Source organism: Bos indicus x Bos taurus, chromosome 22 (assembly GCF_003369695.1).
Source record: "Bos indicus x Bos taurus breed Angus x Brahman F1 hybrid chromosome 22, Bos_hybrid_MaternalHap_v2.0, whole genome shotgun sequence".
Classification (NCBI taxonomy): Eukaryota; Metazoa; Chordata; class Mammalia; order Artiodactyla; family Bovidae; genus Bos; species Bos indicus x Bos taurus.
This window is the reverse complement of record NC_040097.1, coordinates 44,326,473-44,349,653: the sequence shown is the minus strand read 5'-3', so window position 1 is coordinate 44,349,653 and position 23,181 is coordinate 44,326,473. Positions and strand designations below refer to the sequence as shown.

Here is a 23,181-nt window from a genome sequence, read left to right as displayed (position 1 = left end):
ACTACCGGCCGCGCCGCTGTTCTTCCGGCCTCGGCAGGTGACTCTAACCCCTGGGTCTCCGTGTACCTCACGGACAGTGGTCGCTGCCCTGTGGGGAGCCCCGGACATCACGGTGAGCGGGCGGGACCCAGGGGAAGGGAAAGACAGACACCGCACGCCTCTCGGCAGTGGCGGCAGCCCTGGTTTATGTGGAAACCCGCCCGGGCCTCGTTCTCCCCGAATATTTGCGTACCGGGACGGCCCCGAGCTCCTGGCAGCCCATCCCCGCTTGCAGCTTCAGCACTGCACTCACCAGGGCCTGGCACACAGAACACGCCTAAGAAGATGATGGCGTGAATGAGTGAATGATGATTGAGTAACGGATAAATGACCGAGACCTAGGACCCGAGTTCGGAAACGAAATCCTGGGGGTCAGAGTTCTCCGTTTGGGTACAGCTGTTTCCCCCAAAAGTCCTGCAGCTCAAACTTAAAAAAAATTTGAAGGGACTTAAGAGGAGAAAGCAAATAGTGTGAAACCCACTAGCGAGAGAGTTTGGAGACCTGAGCTGTAATTCCCTGGGATACCGAGCCGGTTTCTTGATCTCTACTGTTGAATTGTCACTGCCTTCTTTTCTCTACAAAGCTCATTTGACAGTATGTACTCTGAAACGTTTATGTCTAACAACAAAAGTTTACTATCCATTACTTGCCAAATATTACGTAGAATTTAGAGGCGGGACTACAAGAGTGAGTGACCTCGGAGCCTTGCCAAGTGGGAAGTCACTTCCCAGTGTAGTACTGGAAGATATATATGTGAGCAGACCTGTGATAATATTTTAAACCTCGTTTATTTGGCAGTTAACGAATACCAGGCACTGTTTGAAACAGTTGTGCATTTATTTAGCCTTCACAACATCTAATTTTCAATGAGGAAATCGAGGTCCGCAGAGAATAGATGACTTATCCGAGGACGCACTGCTATTAAGGACCCAACGCTGCAGAAAATGTAGGTCCAGGGTGCTTTTGCAACCTGGAGGAATACTTTACTTGGGGCCAACAAGCAAATCAGGAAGGGCTTCACAAAACAGTACATTTAAGTGTGGTGTTATGTAAGGAATTGTGGTTTCAGTTCTTGAAAAACACCTGGCTTCCCAGAATCCTTCAGCCGCTTCTAGAGGAGTAGCAAAGTAGCAGCAGGGAGAAACCTTACAAGACATGAGGAGGATGCTAGGTCCCTGTAAATTTTAGCAAGATGAAGTTTTTTATATATATATATATGTATATATATATATACCTGTTTTCCCCAAATATGGATTAAGTTTGATCCTTTTAGCATCTTAAAATCATGAACAGATATTTCACATTACTTATTTGTGTAAGCATTCCATTCTGGCCGACTTAGAAGCCAGGTGTCAGCCAACTGTGACCCATGGGCTAAATTTTGGTCTACCACCTGTTTTTGTTAAAAAAAAAAAAAAAAAAATTGTTGAAACAAACAAGCTCACTTGTTTACATATTGTCTAGTTCTGTTTTCAAACTACAAAGGCAATGCTTGCCAACTTTTGATTTAGACAAACAGCTTAGATGATCCACAACTGGAGAGTATATGTAACAGACTTGTCCTTCTCAAACGTGATATTTCTGAACTTATGTTGAGTGCTTGCTATGTGGCATATATTTTTATAAGTCCTTTATGTGAACTCATTTAGTCAAGGGTTTCACAGAGCGTTGGAGCTGGAAGGACTTGGAATATTACCTGATTTGTCACCTTTTTCAGATAAATAGCCTGTTCACATGGTCTATGTCTTGAGTTTCAGTACAGCTCACTTTGCCACTTTGATCTTATTCTGAATGGGAAACCTATACCATATCCATTAGATGTGGCATTTTTTTAAAAAGAGTTTTTTTGGGGGGGCGGGGGATTAAAACTCTGAGCCAGATCTTTCACTTTAAGATATTTTTTGGATTATGAAAGTAATTCATGTTTATTGCAGGACAAGTGAAATATGTAGAAGAATATAAAGGACAAAATAAAGTAACCCATTAAATGACCTAGAGATCAGTTGTTGACATTTTGGAGGGTCTTCTACTGTCCTTTTTTATGTGTGTATTTTGTGTATATCTGTGTAGTTGATAATTGTTTCTGATTATTGAATGCTTACTTTAGTACTGGTATATATGTGCATGTTTTTTGTTTTTAGTGTTTTGTAGTCTCCTGTTTTAACATATGTATTCTCATGAGTATTCTTTGAAAACATGAGTCTTAGTAATTTCATAATCTGTTATATTGGTATACCGTCAATTTTTACTTGCCTGTATTTTCTTAAAATTATAGTAATAATGTGATCCTTGCACATAAGTCTCATCTCTGATTATATTTTTCACTTTTTTCTGTGATTACAGAGTTATTTATTTCTACAGGAAAACTTTCAAGCATTACAAAAAGAAAGGCCTTAAGACAACAAAAGTTTCAGACTTCTCTGGTGGTCCAGTGGTTAAGACTCTGTGCTCCCAACCCAGGGGCCAAAGGTTCAATCCCTTGTTGGAGAAGATCCTGCATGCCCCGTGGCGCAGCCAGAAAAAAGAAAAAAGTGTCCCATAATCTTATTCCTCAGAGATGATCGTGGCTAACAAATTGATAGATATTGTGAGAGATTTAAGTTATTTATTTATTTCGGCCATGCTGTGCAGCTTGTACGACCTTAGTTTCCCAACCTGGGATTGAGCCAGGCCCTCAGCAGTGAAAGGGCAGAGTACTAACCACTGGACCACCAGAGAATTCCTTAAGTTAGTTTTTAAAAAATAAAGCAGAATATAAATAATTGAGGAAATATGGGAAATAGAGGGGGGAAAATCATTCATAATTCATATCCCCATGGTGATGATTAATTTTCTTTTTTGGTCTTATTCATATGCATATTTTAAACATACATATATGATGCTACATTTGTATCTGAAATTATGACATATTGATAAATTTGAGGATCTTCTGAGATACATTGCAGGTGTATATAGTATACACCTGAGAATTTTGAGACTGAGAATTTTGTTCTGAGTTCCTGTACCTACAAAATGGTGATCATGGTGTCCCAATTGACACTCAGCATACAACTTTAAGACCTAATATATATAACTGGATTATCTCTAGAAAGATGGTACCAGATTACATTCCCACCAGTCGTGTGTGAGAGGCTCTTTTCCTGACCTTTGCCAGTTTTTGAGTTTTAGCATTAAAGAGAAATTTTCCAATTTGATATAAAAGTTAATTCTTCATTCTTTCAGTTCTCATTTTTTTGATTACCATGAAGGTGGAGCTTTGTTTTGATATGTTTATTGGCTTTTTGTAATTCTTGGAGTATTTGTTATACTACCCATTTTTCTGTCAGTTCATCTTTTTTCTTTACTCATTAATAAGAATCTTTTTATTTATCAGGTCCATCTACTTTTTGATGTGTAAATTTAAAAAATACATTTTTAACCCTTTACTCAATTTAGATTTATTTTGGTATGTGGTATGAAATAGGAATCTCACTAAGTGTTTTTTCCAGATAGTTAAACAATCTCAGCATAATTGGGGAGAGATCGATTGTTTATGATTAGAAATGCCAATTTTTATCATATATTAAATTATTTTACATATTTCTCTTAGGGGATTAAGAGTCTATAAAATCAAAAGCCAGAGTTTAACTTCCTTGTAAATGTGTAAACTCACTGTTAAGGTTTCCTAATTACACTCTCTTTTTTTTTAAGCTGTGCCACACAGTACGCAAAATCTTAGTTCCCCCACCAGGGATCAAACCCCCACTCCCTGAGTTGGAATGGTGGTCTTAACCACTGAACTGCTGGGGAGATCCCCTAGCTATATACTCTTGATGATTTTATCTGTTACCCCCAGAATTTCAATTACTCTCTTTATGACAAAAATTCTAAATATAAGTTTTCTTCCCATACCTTTCTCCTCTAATATCCATGTATGCCTGATATTTCAAACTGAGTGTATTTTTTCCCTCCCAAACCAGTGTTCCCACTCTCATTAAAGGTTACTGTCATCACTCAAGCTTCAAACCAGCAAATTGTCATTAACCTTTTCTCCTTACATCTCCCTCTAATATTCCTTTTGTCTTTTCTCTTAGTCAGCCCAGTCTCCTTATTGGACTGCTGTAACAACCTCTCAGGGGTACTCCAGCCTTCACCTTGCCTCCGACCTTCCACCCCTGTACACACTTCTTTTCTTGTACTATGGACAAAAGGATGTGTGTGTGTAATAGCAGATCTAATCATGTCACATCTTTTCAAACCTTTTCCGGTCCTTTTTGTGGCTTCCTGCCCAGTTTAGGGTTAATTCCTTAAAATGACCTGCAGGATTGTATTTGCTTGCCTCAGGCTTCATGGCTCATTTCTAGTGTTTCATACTTTGGCCTTACTAGATCTCGTTCATTCTTCTGAAGCATGGGGCTTGATTCCTTTTATATACTCCCTTTCATTTCTCTTGATATCTTCTTTTCCCTCTTCACCCATCTAATCCTTACTTATCTCTTCTTCAGTGAGGCTTTCTTTCCCAGGTTAGATTAGGTCCCCTTTGCTCAGCATTCCACAGTGCCCAATATTTCTGCTTTGGCTCAGACAGTAATGCATCTGTCTACAATGCGGGAGACTCGGGTTCGAGCCCTGGGTTGGGAAGATCCCCTGGAGAAGGAAATGGCAATCCACTCCAGTACTATTGCCGGGAAAATCCCATGGACAGGCGAGCCTGGTAGGGTACAGTCTATGGGGTCTTAAAGAGTCAGACAGGACTGAGCGACTTCACTTTCACTTTCACTTTATTTGTAACTACTGGTGTAATTTCTTTGTTGAGCTGTGACCTAAGCTCTGGGTGGGCAGGGTCATGTCTGACTTTTTCTCCACTGTCTAGTTCTGATTATACCCAGACCCCACTCTACCTCATGAATATCTGTAGGATTCTGCAGTGTGTCCACTTTATGTCCCTGTTATGGAAGAGGATCAGGAGATCCCATCTAGAATCCTCCTAAACCTCTAAAACTCAACACTGAGGCACAGACCTTGATGAGAAGGCCACAGAGCTGGTCTTATTAATTACTTCACCAGACATCCTATTCTTTCATGTTTTCTGAGGTCTTCATTATGATAAACCATCCCCCTGCCTTCTGTTTTTCTTGAGATGTTTCCAGTTTTACTTCTCACTTCAGGCTTATAGGGAGAGAGATTTTTTGATGAACAGTTACAATTTTGACTTTCCAAAAACCAGAAACTTTCTACTATTTTTGCAACTCTTTGTAAGTCAAAAATTATTTCACAGAATGTTTTTTTTTAACTGCAGCCTACAGTTTTATATTGAGCTGTGCCTGAAGAAAAAATTTTTCACTGATAAGACACCTTGAAGAAAGGACAATCAGTGTATCTCTAGATTGTATCAAATAGAGAGAAATCCCTAACTACTATCCAGCTCCTTGACATATAGGGGAGGTGGGTGGATCAGACCTAATGCATTAGCCTTGCTATGAGGCCATTTCCCCCATGTAAATTTTGATTATATTAATTACCTTTTCTTTAGATTATTGTATAATGGACTCATTGACATGGATATTCCCATTCATAGTTATTTTTATCTTTATAAATAACATTCTGATGTATTTATCAAGTGCTTGAGTATTTCCTAATATGTTAGTCTGTCTGGCTGTCACTTGAACAGCTGACAGATAGAGTTTGTGAATCCAGAAAGCTGGAAGCCATCCGTAACACTTGGTGATGCAGGCACATTGCTATCCTGACAGGTTTTGTGTGAGTTATCAGATAGTATCCTCAGACAACAGCTCTTTCTCATTTTTCTGTTTACTGGGACAGTGATATCCCCTCCCCCACCTTTTTTTCCTCTATGAGCAGGGCTCCACTTCCAACCTTGAAGTCTTTTACAATCAAAGCAAAGAGAAGATTTGTGGATGTTGAATATGCAAGGAGCTGAAGAGAGAGTGATTGGAAGAGAGATTTGTCCAGGTGAGTGAGCAAGTGTTCACCAGTGGAAGAAATAGGAGGGCTTTGGAAATTTTACAAGAGAAACTGAATGAAGCTCAGAAGAGAAAATTGCCCTCTCTTTTGGGATGTTGGGGTGAATGTGAGTGAGCATCTCTTGGGGCCAGCTTTTCCCTGGTACTCATTTGATCTCATTTCCACTATTTGGCTCGTTTACATTCTCTCACTGTTTTGCCCTAATCTTAGTCTGTTATTTGTTTGTCTTTTTCCTTTTATCTCCCTTGTCTCTGATTGCCTCACTTCCTTGGTGTCTGCAGCTACCCATTTCTCATTAATGATCATCACCTTATCCTGGTGCAGATCTCTTCCACCGCTTATAATTCTGAATTACTTGCTCACTTGCTCTTATTGACCCTTACTCATAGGCCAGTATTAAGGCCTGTCAAAATGAGGTCCCTCTAAGTTAAGGGACTTCCACTCTGCCCTACACAAGAGACATTTACTGTGGTGGTTTTTTTCAGGTTGGATGAACAAGCCTGCTCCAGAGCAGAATGGCACTGATATTGAGTTGCCAGGGGTAGCATCAAAGAGATCCCGAGAGGATGAATACCAGGATTCTACATTTGAAGAAAAACGTATATATGAGAACATGAAGGAAAACCCTCCCAGAGAGGCTCCTGGACCACGCTTTTTCCGAGAAGGTTTTGGAGCAATAACTTTTATCCATAAGGAAGCACCTCCAGAAATGATTAGCCAGGAATATCATTTTGAGAGAGGCTTGCTTTTGACCTCAAGTCTTGTTACACATCTCAGGGTTTCTACAGAAGAGAGCCTACATAAATGGGAGACAAGTAACATACACACCAATGAGATTTCAGGCCAAAGTAAATGTTTGACCCTCTCTACACAGAAAAAATCTTGGAAATGTGGTGAATGTGGAAAAACCTTTACTCAGCGCTCATCCTTTACCCAGCATCAGAGAACTTATACAAGACCCTACACATGTGAGGAATGTGGGAAAACTTTTAGTCGTAGCTCATTCCTTATTCGACATCAAAGAATTCATACTGGAGTGAAACCATATGCGTGTGAGCAGTGTGGGAAAACATTTAGATGTCGATCATTTCTTACTCAGCATCAGAGAATCCACACTGGAGAGAAACCATATAAATGTAACGAATGTGGGAATTCCTTCCGCAATCATTCACATCTCACTGAACACCAGAGAACTCATACTGGAGAAAAACCTTACAAATGTAATAGATGTGGGAAGGCCTTCAGTCAGAACACACACCTCATTCATCATCAGAGAATTCACACTGGTGAGAAACCTTATTTATGCAACGAATGTGGCTCTTCTTTTCGCAAACACTCAAATCTTACACAACATCAGAGAATTCACACTGGGGAAAAACCGTATAAATGTGATGAGTGTGGGAAAACTTTCCATACAAAGGCAAACCTCTCTCAGCATCAGAGAATTCATACTGGAGAGAAACCCTATAAATGTAAGGAATGTGGGAAAGCCTTTTGTCAGAGCCCATCCCTTATTAAACACCAGCGAATTCATACTGGAGAAAAACCGTATAAATGTAAGGAATGTGGCAAAGCTTTTGCTCAGAGCACCCCACTCACTAAACATCAGAGAATTCATACAGGAGAAAGACCCTACAAATGCAGTGAATGTGGTAAAGCTTTCATTCAGAGCATTTGCCTTATTCGGCATCAGAGAAGTCACACTGGAGAAAAACCCTATAAATGCAATGAATGTGGAAAGGGCTTTAACCAGAATACCTGCCTCACTCAGCATATGAGAATTCATACTGGAGAGAAGCCCTATAAATGTCAAGAATGTGGGAAAGCCTTTGCTCACAACACATCTCTTACTGAACATCACAGAACTCACACTGGTGAGAAGCTCTATAAATGTAGTGAGTGTGAGAAAACCTTCCGCAAGTATGCACACCTTAGTGAACATTACAGGATTCACACTGGTGAGAAGCCTTATGAGTGTGTTGACTGTGGAAAATTCTTTAGACATAGTTCAGTCCTTTTCAGACATCAGAAACTTCACAGTGCTGAATAAATCTGGCATTCGTGTGATGGTTTCTCTAGGGAGAGTGCTAGGAATCTGGCCTAGGGGAGAGGCACAGGAACAGTTCCTAGAGAGAAGGATAAAGGAGACTTGGACACCATACTCAGAAGAATATTCCCAAATATGGAGGTGGGAATTTGGAGAATACAGAGCCTACTCCAGGTGGGCATCTGGGAATACAGGATAGGAAGGAAGTTCCTACTTTTCAGAGAAATCTTGGCTCCTTGCCATTCCTCTCCCTAGGGCACTCTAATAGCTGGAGGTGCCATTTATCAAGTTAACACTGTGTTTCCCTTATTACACTCCTGCCTTACCTCCCCAGCTTGTCACCTGTGTTCACTGCTCACTAGGCTGGGTTGCCATTCCAAACTGGTGCTCAATGTGAAAGTGGCAGCTGTTCTGAGGGGGTGCTGAATAGCCTCTAAATGACCGAGGTGGCTATTGTGGGAAGGCTGCCCATCTGTGGACGTGGCCCCATGAAGGTTAGACAGAAACAAATGAAAACAGAGTCATTATTCATTTATTTATTCAATAAATATCAGGATATATGGCAAGAACTGGGCTGATCGCTACAGGAATGGTGAAGAAGACTTTATCAGGGTGAGGGAGATCTGTCCCAATCCTTTAAAGCTAGAGGGTCACTTGGGGCTAAGAAGGAAATAAGTCAAAGCTTTTCTCAAATGCTGTCAGTTTGTGGGAAGGAAGTCAGATCTGCTCAGAGGGTCACAGAGAGGAAGACCTATCTTTTGTCCCTGTGGAATTATTGGCTTACCCAGAAAGGAAATGGTTTTTGCTGGGTTACCAGTGGTAAGAGGCCTCAGAGCAGGAAGCCTGCCTGTGACTGAGCAAGCCACCCACATATTCCTGACCTGGACTAGGGCATATTCCTGTCCCTTATCAGTTTGACTGGGCGACTAGTACACAGGGACCAGGGGATAGGAGCCCGCTAGGATCAGCTTGGGATTTGGTTTGTTAGCCCTTAGGGTGAGAAAGCATTCATGATAAAGGAAGGCAGCCCCTTTCAGGTTGGCTGGACTTGGGCATTGGTGGGCCAGTCCTTAGAGAAAGCTTCAATGATGAAGTCACTGTACCGGAGAAGGCTAGGTTTTGTGTAATCATGGCATTGGAGGTTTGTTTTTTGCTTTGTTTTGACTGTGCCACTTGGCACAAGGAATCTGAGTTTCCTTACCAAGATCGAACCCGTGCCCATTGCAGCGGAAGCGTGGAGTCTTAACCACTGGACCATCAGGGAAGTCCCAGCACTGGAGATAATCATAGATTCATGAGAGTCGGATGTTTGTTTTTATTAGGACTTTATTATTCCAGGATGTTTAGCATTCTTTGTGAACTAGAGCTATCTAAGGAACCCTTCTCATGGGATGCATTTGGAAAGAATTCTAAAGAGAATTACCTCTTTCAACGCTGAAAATCAAGATAGCATGATTTGCCATGACTGATGGCATTTTATTTTTTGAGTGAAAAGAAGGGCATGTTTCCCCTTTACTTCTCCATTCTCTTTCTTGTTCTTAACTGCTACCCAGAGAGTCAGCTGTGGAAGATTATATGAGGATAGCCTTTGATTGGTATTTGAAATAGTTTTCTATGCTCTGAAGTTTATATAGTTTTAAAAAATATGACCATTAAACACAACTAAAGTAAGTTAATTCTGGAATGGTTCTTTGGAATTCAGCATTGATTTTTTTTTCCCAGAGGAACTGTCTTATAAGCATTAGTAACTACCAATAATGGGAATATGACAGAAATAACGTACTTTCCCCTCTCCAGCTATAAAGATAATGTTCTCAAACCTGCCATAGAGCAGTTCATAATTGAATAAATTAATGTCTTAGGGGAAAAAACAACCCTATGAAAACTGTATGCTCATGGAAAGCAAATGTCTGTATTTTTTCAAACACTAAAGAATTCATTGCTAGCACATAGTAAATGCTCAGTAAATGGTTATTTGTTGAGTTAATATATTTTAATCAAACTTCGCTTACCAAAAACTTTAGGAACTTCTTGACATTTAGAGTGATATTTATATACTGCCATCTTTGGAGTCTTGACTGGAGGTTAGAGAGGAAAGGGAGAGTTTTCTTGAGGAAGAAGTCAGAAAATCTTAAGGGTGAAAGATGCCTCAGTTGTTAGAAAGATTTTCTAAAATGGAATGGACAAACCAAGATTTTAATCCTCAGGCTAAGAAAATCTGGTACCATTTTTACTTCCTGGAGAAGCAGAAAGAAAAAACTCATCAGCTTTACCCTCATCCCATATTCTCACACATGCAGATATTTACTCCTGACTTTGTGTCAGTTGCTGGCCCACCATGTATCAAGTCTCTCCAGCTTGGCCTCAAGCTAGCTTCTTCCTCAGCCTTCCCTCATATCCAATCAACCACCATATCCAGTTGACTTATAACTCCTAAACTAGGAAGCCACCCCCACTGATAGTGCTTTATCCAAGCTCCCTGATTTATTTCCTAGGCTTTCCCCCCATTTTCCCAACTAGTCTTGCAGTTTCTTGTACCACTGGGCCATCTTTCACATGTCTTCTGGATGGTCTTTGCAAGACACAACTGTGGCAGCTCTGTGGTTCTCTCTGAATAAAGTGTTAGCCTCCAGGGGTACCTGAGTCTCCTCATCTGGCCTGTGCCTGTGTCATCATTTCAGAGGGCATTCCTTGCACGTTCTATTCCATGGTGCAAATTCCTGTGACTCATCATCATTGGACTCTAGTTTGGCACCTTTGCACATTCTCTTCCTATCGCCTGCTTCCCTTCCCTGCTTCTGCTTGCTTGGGAGGCTCTCATTTGTCACTTGTGAATGTACTCAGGCAACACCTCTTCAAAGCTGTCCCTGATGTCACATGTTCTGTATGTCTGTACTTTTTGGCTTCATCATTTTATGTATCAGGTTATAATGGTTGATAGCTCAGTTGGTAAAGAATCCACCTGCAATGCAGGAGACCCCAGTTCAATTCCTGGGTCAGGAAGATCCGCTGGAGAAGGGATAGGGTACCCACTCCAGTATTCTTGGGCTTCCCTTGTGGCTCAGCTGGCAAAAACTCTGCCTGCAATGCAGGAGACCTGGGTTGGGAAGATCCCCTGGAGAAGGGAATGGCTACCCACTTCAATATTCTGGCCTGGAGAATTCCATGGACTGTACAGTCCATGGGGTTGCAAAGAGTCAGACACGACTGAGCAACTTTCACTTCAGTTTATAATGGCTAGTTTACAAATCTTTCTCTTCCCACTGTCAGCTCCATCAGGGCAGGAGGCATGTGAAATTTATTCATCTTTGTATCCACAGTTTCTGGCCTTTAGTAGGTGCTCAGTAAATACCTGTTGAGCTCAACTAAAATTGAGTCAGACAATCCTCCATGCCCAAATGCAGGTTGTGACTTAAGTCCACAGTTACTAGCAGAAAGGTACAGTGAATACAAGAGTATGTCATTAAGTGTTTGCCAGAAGTAAGAATTCTGAACCTTCCCCCAAGGTACAGAGTGTGTGGTCCACTCTGATACAGAGAGGATCTCATAAGCAAAAGTAATATGTAGCAAAAAATTTGGGGGGGGGGGTGCTGTTACAAATTAGGCATTTAAATGTCCCATTATAGTTTAACAAAGTGTTTTCAGATATATTGATGTCATGGTCAACAGGAAGAGGAAAATGCATGCAGGTGTAGAAGCGCAGCTATGTGAACTGGAATATCCTTGTGGTAAGAGAGAGAAGCTGAGCAGTGATGCTGGCTTGGCAGGAGAGTAGTTGAGCTTGAAAATCCGAACACGGAAGACCTTGGGGCTCTGGAATGATGAAGAATTAGAATGTGTTGCTTATATTCAGTGTGTCGAAATGTAATTTGTGACTTTAGAAGAACATGAGATGAGGCCACATGAGATCCACAAAATGAGAGAAGGGAAGACAGAAGGATGGTTGAACTTGCCTGAGGTCACACAGCTATTCTCAGGTGAAATTGAAATTCCAGTGTCCTTGCTTTTCCCTCTGATTTCTCTTTATTGTACCTCTGCTCCATGATGCCTCTTTCCTTGTGTCTGTTATGCCCTTATTCTGAGAATGGGAGAAGCTCACTGTAGATCGAGAAGCTTTTTGGCCTGTAGAATAAGACCTTATTGCATGTAAGTAAGGCGGAGAAATAAGTTCATTCTGCATTTTAGCACCATCTTTTCCCCTACATAATGCAGAAATCTAGTCTTGACCCCGGTAGCTCTAGTTTCACTTTCTTGCAGCTGCTGGCTAGAGCAGGGCTAAGGTCATCTTAGTTCAGTGGGATTTTTTGGTGTCCATTCCTCCAATCCATTTTCCACCTCTCATTGAAGAAGCTCATCACAAACTGCAGTTAAGCCCCAGATTCCTGTTTCTAGTAACCTGCTCTGCCTGGGGCACCCCACTGCAGGGTTAGTTTCCACCCAGCAGAGCCTCTTGATAGAGATTCTTTGAAGTCTAAAAGGGAAAAAATATGTAGGCTTAGGATCTCTGGCATGTGGAATGTTAGGGCTATGGAGGAAGAAGATGCTATTTGATTCAAACGAATTGCTGAGGCTGAGACACTGGGTAAAAAGAAAGGCAAGCCCAATGTTGTTCTCTGGCCTGTCAGCTAACAGTTCTACAAAGGGTCCCCTTTTAGCTGAAGATAGCGATGGTTTCAGTCTGGCATTTCCACTCCTGTTTTCAGCATCATAAATGGACTCCATTTTGTGAAAATGGTCCATCTGGGAATTTTTAAAAATTTATTTTAATTGGAGGCTAATTACTTTACAATATTGTCCATCTGGAAATTTGAGCAGGTAACTCTGTTGCATCTCATTCACTTAACTGCTTCCTGAAAGCTTACTACTGCACACTAGGGATATGATGGTAAGAAGTGTTAGTCACTGTTAGTCACTCAGTCGTGTCGGACTCTTTGTGACCCCATGAACTGTAGCCTGCCAGTCTCCTCTGTCAATGGTATTCTCCAGGCAAGAATACTGGGGTGGGTTGCCATTCCCCTTCCAGGAAATCTTCCTGAAGGACTCGAACCTGGGTGACAGCCCTATTTACCTGAGCTTGCAGATCATTGGAAATGCCTGGAAGTGGGTCAGGTGCCCTGCTGCCCATGGCTTCATTCCTGGAATATGTAAATATTGCCTGAATGAAGATCAGCAAGATCTAAAGTTTCTCAGAAGGGGGGCAGGGGTGCTACCTTGAAGGCAGGAAAGTCCTGTAAGTCATTGCAGTCAATGGGGCTTGGAGCTGGGATTAACTTCATTTAATCCTGACAGCAACACTATGAAATTTGGTATCTTTGAAATTAATATCTTTCTAAGTGAGGAAAGTGGCACAGAAGGGTAGGTAACTTGACCAGGTTCACACAGTGAGAACCTGGGACTTCAAGGCAAAGCAGAGCTCTTGTCTTTTGGCCAATTGTGGATTAAACAGCCGAAGCAGTAGGGTGTTTTTGGTTCCTCTGAGGAGACCAAGTATCTGACGGTTGAGAATGTGTAGCAGGAATGGTTGAAGCCAGGTTTAAGGAAACTTTCAGAAAACCTTCAAAGGATGATGACCTGGAACAGAATTTTGGGGAAGGGGTGAATTAACCTGGGGTGAGAGTTCCCAGGGATGACCCCGACTCTCACTTGACTTCAGCATCCTTATTAGGGGAAGAGGTATACTGAGGTGCGTTTGCGACTGTTTTGGGGCGGAGGAGGAAGCCCGGCGGCTTGCCAGGGAGGAGACGGCTGCATTTGCTGGTGCGGCGTATTGGCGTCAGGCTGGGCCGGAGCGCAGGCGGACCTGCGCCTGGGAACCCGCAGACGCGAGAGGGCGAAGAAGTGCGGCGGGCGGTGCCTCGCGGTTCGCTTGGTGAGCAGATTTAGCCGTCCCCGGCTGCGGCTGGTCCCAGGAGTTGAGCTGGCCTCAACGCCTCTTCTTTTCGGGCGAGCCAGGCCTTTGGAGCACAGGCCGGGGGGTTGGGACCGGCTCCCTTGGAGAGGGAGGGACGAAGGCTGTACCAGAGCCCTGGTCTGGGAGGCCGGGCTCCATTTATTTGTACTTGAGTGAGCGAACTCGTGGGTTACTTCCGTTTTCTGTCTCCTAGAAACGAATACTATCCCTCGTTTTGCCACTTCACAAAGTTGTGCGGGTTGAATAAGTGAATGTGCAAGTTATCTCTTTCCTTTCAGTAAGTTTTTATTCCTAATAGCAACAGGGTAGGTGCTGTGTGAAGACCTCCAGACTCAACAGTTTAACAGCGGGTACTATGTATTGTCGGAGAAGGCAATGGCACCCCACTCCAGTACTCTTGCCTGGAAAATCCCATGGACTGAAGAGCCTGGAAGGCTGCAGCCCATGGGGTCGCTGAGGGTCGGACACGACTGAGCGACTTAGCAGCAGCAGCAGCAGTATGTATTGTATGCTTATCAGCCGGTATTATTCTAAATACGGTCCATGCATTAAATCGTTTATACATCATCTCAACCCTATGAAGGTAATTAGCAGCTCCATTTAACATTTAAGAATGGAACACATAAAAGGTAAAGTAACTTACCCAATACCACTTGTTGGCTAATAACTGATGGAATGTGGATTCAAACCCAAGAGACTGCCAGCTTCGAGCTCATGTTATATACTTGTCTTCAAAGTTTAGTGGAGGGAGATGGAATGTAATCAGAGTGTTAAACACAGAATGGAAAGTACTACAGTAGATATGTGTGACATTCTTTTAGAATGTTGAGAAAGTGCCTTGGAAAGATAAAGAAAACTTTTCTAGAGGAAGTAATGTGGTTCATACTTGACCTGAATATTAAAATTGTTTAGAGGTGGGAATTAATCTAATTAGAAATTTGAAGGTAATTAATTTGTTCGGTGTCAAGAGGTGCTAGTGGATTGGGACAGATTAGACTGGAAATCCTGTCACTGTCTTCTGATACAGTATTCTTTCCTTTTTCTTCATAGGGGTTCCTAAAACCTTTCCTCTTAGGTGAGATCCCTAACATCTTCCAATAGGCTTCCCCTGTCTTTTGTTGGAGATTCTGCTTCACACTGAGACTGTCTTATTTTCCTGAAATTCATCAGCCTCTGATTGTGAGACACTTAAGTGCTGGGGTGTTGTCCTGTTGTTCACTTTGTAAGGCAAGTGCAGAGAAAAAGAAACGAGCCGGGCAGTCACGCAAGAAAAAGAGATTTATTAGAGGGAAAAGAGGATGACTGGCTCTTAAGGAGAACCAGCATTCTCCCTTTCTGATGGAGTCCTTCTTATACTTCACCAATGAAAAATTCTCTGAAGGGATAGTCATGTAGCCAGAGGTCTGGAATCTGGTGGTCTCACAGCTTTGAGAAGATAGACTCCAGTGAGATAACAGGATGACATTTGGGCAATTTGGTCAGTCTCACAGATCACCTGATTTATTATCTGTTTTCGAGGTTGACATAACAAGCTATCTAATCAATGAGACCCCATGTGGGCCCTATCACACTTAGCCTATTTGTTTATTTATTTTGGCCATGCCAGGCAGCATGCAGGATCTTAGTTCCCTGAGCAGGGATCAGACCCATGCTCCCTGCTGTGGAAGCCCAGAGTCTTAACCACTGGACTACCAGGGAAGTCCCTCAGCTTATTCTTAACAAGAGGCCATCTCACTGCTTGACAAATAGTGGCTGCTCACTTAGTACTTTTCAAATAAATGAATAACGAGCTTCAATCAAAGAGGGAGTGAAAGGGCTTGATTTGAGATTTTTGCTTTTTCCCCATCTATCTTTGGAGTCAAAGGATCACAAAATGTTGGTACTAGAGGAAGCTTTAAATATTTTTTTTTTCCACAGATTAAAAAAATCTAATTTTTCATTTCACAGATTTAAAAAAAAAATGAAATCACAACTGAAGTTGAGTGACTTGCTTCAGGTTAGCAAATGAGATAGTGGAAGAGCAGAGACTAGAACCCAGACATTTTGATTCAGTCTAGTGCTTGTCTCATTGCCTTTCACTATTGCCCCACAGTCTTTGATTTTTGAAATCAGGGACTTCTCCATTAGGTTTGGAGTGTGTGTATGGGGTAGGGTGGGGGATGTTGGTTGGTGGGCTCCAATCTTATTCCTGGTGGAGAAATTTTACCCCAGGATGCTTGGTCCTTAAGGGCACCAGCCCTCTTTTTTTGTGCATTGTGACCTCTCCCTGACTTTTCATCATTAGTGATACTCTCCCAGGAGAATGACATGCTTTCATTTAGACTTAAAATAGTCATTTTGGGTATGGATGGGATATTCCTGGATTCCCCTGAATCTAGAGTATGAAAGAAGTAAAGTAAGCTAACAGTTTATGGGTAGTCTTTCTCGTCCCTCTGCACCTCAGATTCCTACTCTTCCTCATGGGAAGTGTGTCCAGGAGGCAAACCAGTGTTGCTTGCATCCCTAACAACTTGTCTCTGGGTAAGTGAAATCTAACTAGAGCCCAGGATGGGTTGCTATGGGAGTGTTATGGGCCATCATTAGGCAGACTTAAGGTGGAAACCACCAAGTGACCGCTAAACCTAGACCTTGCAGACTGAAAACACAGAACTCTCCAGAAATGGGACCATCTTACTCAAATTAGCGTGAGAGTGGCTCGTTGTGAAAGAAGGCTCTGGAGTAATTGGTTACAGGATAGATCAGAGTGTGCAGTAATTTATTATCATGGATACTTAAACTCAAGTCAGGTGGAACACCCTGAAACCACTCACTGAATTGCTAAGTATGATGGTCTAATCATGTAGTGGTCAGAAACTGATAGTAAGGACATCCCTGGTTGGTCCAGTGGCTAAGATGCTTTGTTCCCAATGCAGGGGCCCCAGGTTCCATCCCTGGTCAAGGAAATAGATCCCACATAGTGCAACTAAGTTTCCATGCCACAGCTCAAGATCCCACATGCCAAAGCTAAGATCTGGCACAGCCAAATAAGTAAATAAAAAGAAACTGATATAAATTATTGGAAGACCCATTGTAAAGGTGAATTAAATGTTTCCCCAGAGGGTATGCAATGGGTTCCTGGCTTTGTTTGGAACAAGAGCTAGAGTAATCACAACCATTGTTATTGGCCATCAGAAGGCAATGTGGAGCCTGGGTATCTGTTAAACTTAGTAAGAATAGTTCTAGGTGAACTGGATTTTTAGGTAATGGGAACTCTGTGAATAGATACGACTATTTATTTCCCAAAGAATTCATTCTAGTCTAATATGTACACGCAATACATGTATACGTATGTGTCTATGTGTGCTCTGAGAGATCCTAGAAGAAAAATGTCAACAGTTTCTTTTGGATGGTAGGGTTTCAGGTAATTTCATTTTTGGCCTAATCATTTTTTATGATATGTTTCATTCTATATAATTAAGAAAACAAAATGATTTTTGTTTGGGGACAATAAAATTAGAGGAAATAAAGATGTGCTTAGAGTTTTGGTTTTCTATTTAGCTGTGTGAACCACTTAGAGTTTATTTTTGTGTTTAGTATGTCCATAATGGAAGTTTTATACAGCAGATAAAGATAAATTCACACAAAATAGTCACTTTATTAACAACCATTGTGGTACAAGACTGCCCAATCAGATCAGTCTCTGACCATAAACCATTTAAAAAAATGTATTATAGTTGACTTACAATGTTATGTTAATTTCAGGTGTACAGCAAAGTGATTCAGTTATACATATACACATATTCAGTCTTTTTCAGATTGTTTCCTCATATAGGTTATCAAAGAATACTGAATAGAGTTCCCTGTGCTGTAGAGTAGGTCTTTGTTGGTTATCAGTCTTATAAATAGTAGTGTGTGTATGTTAATTCCAAGCTCCTGATTTATCCCTTCTGCCCACGTTTCCCTTTTGGTAACCATACATTTGTTTTCAAAATCTGTAAGTCTGTTTCTGTTTTGTAAATAAGTTCATTTGTATCATTTTTTTAAAATTAGAGTCCACATATGAGGATATCATATAGTATTTGTCTTTCTCTGTCTACTTTACTTCACTTCAATTCAGTTTAGTCGCTCAGTCGTGTCTTTGCGACCCCATGCGCCAGGCCTCCCTGTCCATCACCAACTCCCGGAGTTCACTCAAACTCACGTCCATCGAATCGGTGATGCCATCCAGCCATCTCATCCTCTGTCGTCCCCTTCTCCTCCTGCCCCCAATCCCTTCCAGCATCAGAGTCTTTTCCAATGAGTCAAATCTTCACATGAGGTGGCCAAAGTACTGGGAGTTTCAGCTTTAGCATCATTCCTTCCAAAGAAATCCCAGGGCTGATCTCCTTCAGAATGGACTGGTTGGATCTCCTTGCAGTCCAAGGGACTCTCAAGAGTCTTCTCTAACACCACAGTTCAAAAGCATCAATTCTTCAGCTCTCAGCTTTCTTCACAGTCCATCTCTCACATCTATACATGACCACTGGAAAAACCATAGCCTTGACTAGACGGACCTTTGTTGGCAAAGTAATGTCTCTACTTTTCAATATGCTATCTAGGTTGGTCATAAGTTTTCTTCCAAGGAGTAAGCGTCTTTTAATTTAATGGCTGCAGTCACCATCTGCAGTGATTTTGGAGCCCCCAGAAATAGTCTGACACTGTTTCCACTGTTTCCCCATCTATTTCCCATGAAGTGATGGGACCGGATGCCATGATCCTCAGTTTTCTGAATGCTGAGATTTAAGCCAACTTTTTCACTCTCCACTTTCACTTTCATCAGGAGGCTTTTTAGTTCCCCTTTACTTCACTTAGTTCATCTTTAAGTCCAAACATGTTACTGTAAAAGGAATTATTTTGTTCTCCTTTAGGACTGAGTAATATTCCCTTGTATATGTGTATCATATCTTCTTTATCCGTTCCTCTGTTGATGGACATTTAGGTTGCTTCCATGTCTTGGCTATTGTAAATTGTGCTGCAGTGAACATTGGAGTGTATGTACCTTTTCCGATTATGGCTTTCTCTGTATATACCCAAGAGTGAGATTGCTGGATCATATGATAGGCCTACATTTAGCTTTTTAAGAAACTTCCCTACTGTTCTTCATAGTGGCTGTTACCAATTTCCATTCTCACCAACAGTACAGGAGGGTACCCTTTTCTCCACACCCTCTCCAGCATTAATTGTATTTCAATGATGACCATTCTGACCAGTGTGAGGCTATACCTCATTGTAGTTTTGATTTGTGTTTCTCTAGTTAGTAATGTTGAGATCTTTTCATGTACTTTTTGTCCATCTGTAATTCTTCTTTGAAGAAATGTCTATTTAGATCTTCTGCCTATGTTTTGATTTTTTTTTTGACATAGAACTGCATGATCTGTTTGTGTATATTGGCCATTATGACTGTAAACCATTTGTGCAGATATACCAGTGTATACCAGTTGACTCTCAGCCCCAGTAGATCCATATGTATAAACATGAAATGATCTCAAAGACATATTCCTTAGTGAAAAAAGCATCAAATTGCATAGCAGCATCTAGAAACAATTTTATTTATGTAAAAAAATCAAATGCTATATATGTGTAAAAAATATGTAGAAAAAAGACTACAAATTATCTCTGGGAAGGAGATGGGTTTGTTCTGGTAGAGTGGAGTGGTGATGGTTATACAAATTACAGTTTTATCCTATATACCTTCGTGTTATTATAATATTTTAAAATGAGGATACATTCATGTGTAACTTGTATAATTAAAATAGAAGGTGGCCTCAGGAAATAAGAATGTGTTTGTGTCTCCAGACCATCTAGAGAAGAGATTGCTCTGATGGTGGGGTGCCTGAATATTTGTTCTCTGATTCTGTGCAGCTTTATGAGTGCATCAAAGTTTGATGCTATTAAGATTGTCTAAGTAGTCCACTCTTTCTCCACTTCTGTGCTTCCTGAGGCGTGTCCTGATGACAATTTGGTTGTCATACAGTTTTTCTATAGTGGGGAGAATGAATTAACCAGCTGGATGTTAAGCATAAAAAATTTTCACTGTAAACTAGTAAAGTGACTTTGTGTTTGCTACATCATTCTCCTTGTGAATTTGATTAGTACATGTCAGATAATGAAGAATTTTTTTGGCTTCAAAGGTGAGGGCCAGATCCTGGTTGTAGTGAAGTTACTATCCAGTAGGGTCTTCTTCCCTAAGGACCACCTCTATCTTATTTTTCTGTAAACAAAACAGTGGTATATTAGTTTCTTTCATTGAGCAGAGCTCTAGTTTCCAAACCTATGAGATTTCCCAATTGTATGTAGGGGGAGAGCAGTGGATGCTGAATGTTTTGGAGAGAGAGAGGTCCAAAGAGACATTATCAAGGTGAGTGAATAGGGAAGGATTGGTGAGATGGACCTAGCAAATGTTACAGCCTGGATGACCTTTGAAATCTTGACAGAGAAGCTCTTCAGTTATCACTAGTCTGTGAAGATACTACTTATAGGCAACCGAAGGAAACATCATTACTTTTCACCCATTTTTTTGAGGACTAGAGACTAGGTGAGTAGTAATTTTCCCCAACACTTAAGTTACCCAAGATTCAGTTCAGTCCAGTCTCTCAGTCGTGTCCGACTCTTTGCGACCCCATGAATCGCAGCACGCCAGGCCTCCCTGTCCATCACCAACTCCCGGAGTTCCCAAGATTAGTATCTTATTATTCTATTTATCAGTCTGGATAATCCTAAATTACTGGATCAGGTTTTACTATTTGTGTGTTTCAGAATAAATCACAATAGGGAAGTTTACAGATTTCCCAAGACCTGTCATTATTTAATCTCTTTCTGCCAATCACCTATTCTAATCCCTGCTCCATCATTGTAATCTTCCTCTGTTATTGACAAGAGGATAAAAATCAGGGCTTTACAATGCAGGTCCTCTGTTCTGCACGTAGGATATTTTCCTTTGTGAATTTTTTTCAGGTGAGAAAACCAAGCCTGATGGCACAGTGTTAAATGACTTGAAAAGATGTGGAAGATCCGAGAACCTGGTCATCTGAGGTTTGCATTAGGAGAAGTTGAAGATGCATGCTGAACAAGGACTAGGAGGGGAAACTGTGAGGAATGACTGGGAGGACACCACAGGCACACAGACCTTTTACAGGAGAGCAGTGTTACTCTAAAGACAATCATCTTCGAGAAAGTACCTTGTAAATATTATGAATTTGACAGAACATTTCTTGTAAACTGGAGCCTATCAGACTCCTTTTATTGTTACACACAGCATGAGTTCCAGCCAGATTTCACTGCACATGAAACATCAGAGATTTAACAGGTAGAAGAAACCTTCAGAATGTAGTGAATTTGGGAAGTGTTTTACTCAGAGATCATCTCTTACCCAGCATCAGAGGATTCACACAGGAGAGAAGCTCTATGTATGTACTGAATGTGGAACTTGTTTCCGTAAACAGTCAAATCTTACTCAACATCTTAAGATTCATACAGGAGAGAAACCTTATAAACGTAATGAATGTGAGAAAGCTTTTCAAACAAAAGCAGTGCTCATCCAGCATCTGAGAATTCATACTGGGGAAAAAAACCATATAAATGCAGTGAATGTGGCAAAGCCTTTTATCAGAGTCCATCCCTTATTAAACACCTGCGAGTTTACACTGGAGAGAAACCCTATAAATGTGATGAGTGTGGCAAAGCCTTCAGTCAGAGTATATGCCTTACTCGTCATCAGAGAAGTCATTCTGGAGATAGACCTTATAAGTGTAATGACTGTGGGAAAGCCTTTAATCAGAGAGCATGCCTCATGCAGCATTGGAGGATCCACTCAGGAGAGAAGCCCTATACATGTACCAAATGTGGTAAAGCTTTCACTCAGAACTCTTCCCTTGTTGAACATGAGAGGACTCACACTGGAGAGAAACTTTATAAGTGTAGTGAGTGTGAAAAAAACTTCTGCAAGCAAGCACACCTTAGTGAACATTACAGAATTCACAGTGGAGAGAAACCTTATGAGTGTGCTGACTGTGGGAAATCCTTCAGGCACAGCTCAGCACTTGCGCGACATCAGAGGCTTCATGCTGGAGAATACACTCGAGATACAACCAGGGTGAAATATGAAAACAAATTTTTTTTCAAATTTCTTAGGAGATTAGGATTCAGCACTAGCTTAGCACTTGCATGACATCAGAGGCTTCATGCTGGAGAATAAACTCGAGATACCACCAGGGTGAAATATGAAAACAAATTTTTTTTTTCAAAATTCTTAGGAGATTAGGATTCAGTCTTTGGCTGGGATGAATATTTCATGTGTTGCACAAGAGGCAATTGTGTCCTAAAAGTTAAGAAAATAGAACTAGACAGTCTTGAGTTTGAGGGCTTCTCTGCCACTTAATGGGTGTCTGACCTTACCTGTCTGAGCCTCAGTTTTTTCCATCCCCCCTAAAAAATAATGATGATACTTACTATGGTTATCTTGAGAATAAAATGAATTGTATATAATAAATAACTGCCGTTAGTTGATTTTGAATGATAGATGTTCCAGAAGTTAATAAATTTGTTATTGAAAACAAAGTTCAACACCCTTTTTCTTTTGGTTCCATAATGTATTTTTTCTAAAGAATATTCTTGTAATTGGTCTGTGATTTCATACTTAATCTACAGAAGGCTATTTAAGCTATGATGTGAAGATTTAAATAGGAGAACACGTTTAAGACCAGTTTTTCCTTGAAAAAAATTCAAATTTAATCAGAGAAGGAAGAAATTACTGAGATTTGAGTGAACATTTTGGGTACTCTAAAGAGCTTTATGTATAGATTTTTAGATCCATTGTATGTATGCTGTGCTAAGTTGCTTCAGTTGTGTCCGACTTCGCAAACCTGTGGACTGTAGCCTGCCAGTCTCCTCTGTCTGTGGGATTCTCCAGGTAAGAATACTGGAGATACAGAGATATGCGGATGGGAGTGCCTCACAACAATGAATGGCTTCTTAAAGCTCAAAGGGGAAAGAGAAGTCGCTTAGTCGTGTCCGACTCTTAGCGACCCCATGGACTGCAGCCCACCAGGCTCCTCCATCCATGGGATTTTCCAGGCCAGAGTACTGGAGTGGGGTGCCATCGCCTTCTCCAATGAATGAGTCTACCTATTTGTAAAAATGTGACTGATGAAAACAGTGCAATCACTAGGTTATCACACTGTGCGAGTTCAGTTGTCAAGAGGGA

General features: G+C 41.2%; 1 protein-coding gene across 1 annotated transcript; it reads left to right on the top strand.

Annotated features, from left to right (window-relative positions):
• Positions 1-6: 6 nt before the first annotated feature.
• Positions 7-22,532, top strand: ZNF502 (zinc finger protein 502). Its single transcript, XM_027522455.1, is given in 5 exon segments — positions 7-112; positions 5,881-5,991; positions 6,489-8,014; positions 21,335-21,544; positions 21,547-22,532. Coding segments are annotated over 4 exon segments (2,391 nt in total). The 5' UTR covers positions 7-112; positions 5,881-5,936; the 3' UTR covers positions 22,147-22,532.
• The last annotated feature ends 649 nt before the right edge of the window (positions 22,533-23,181 follow it).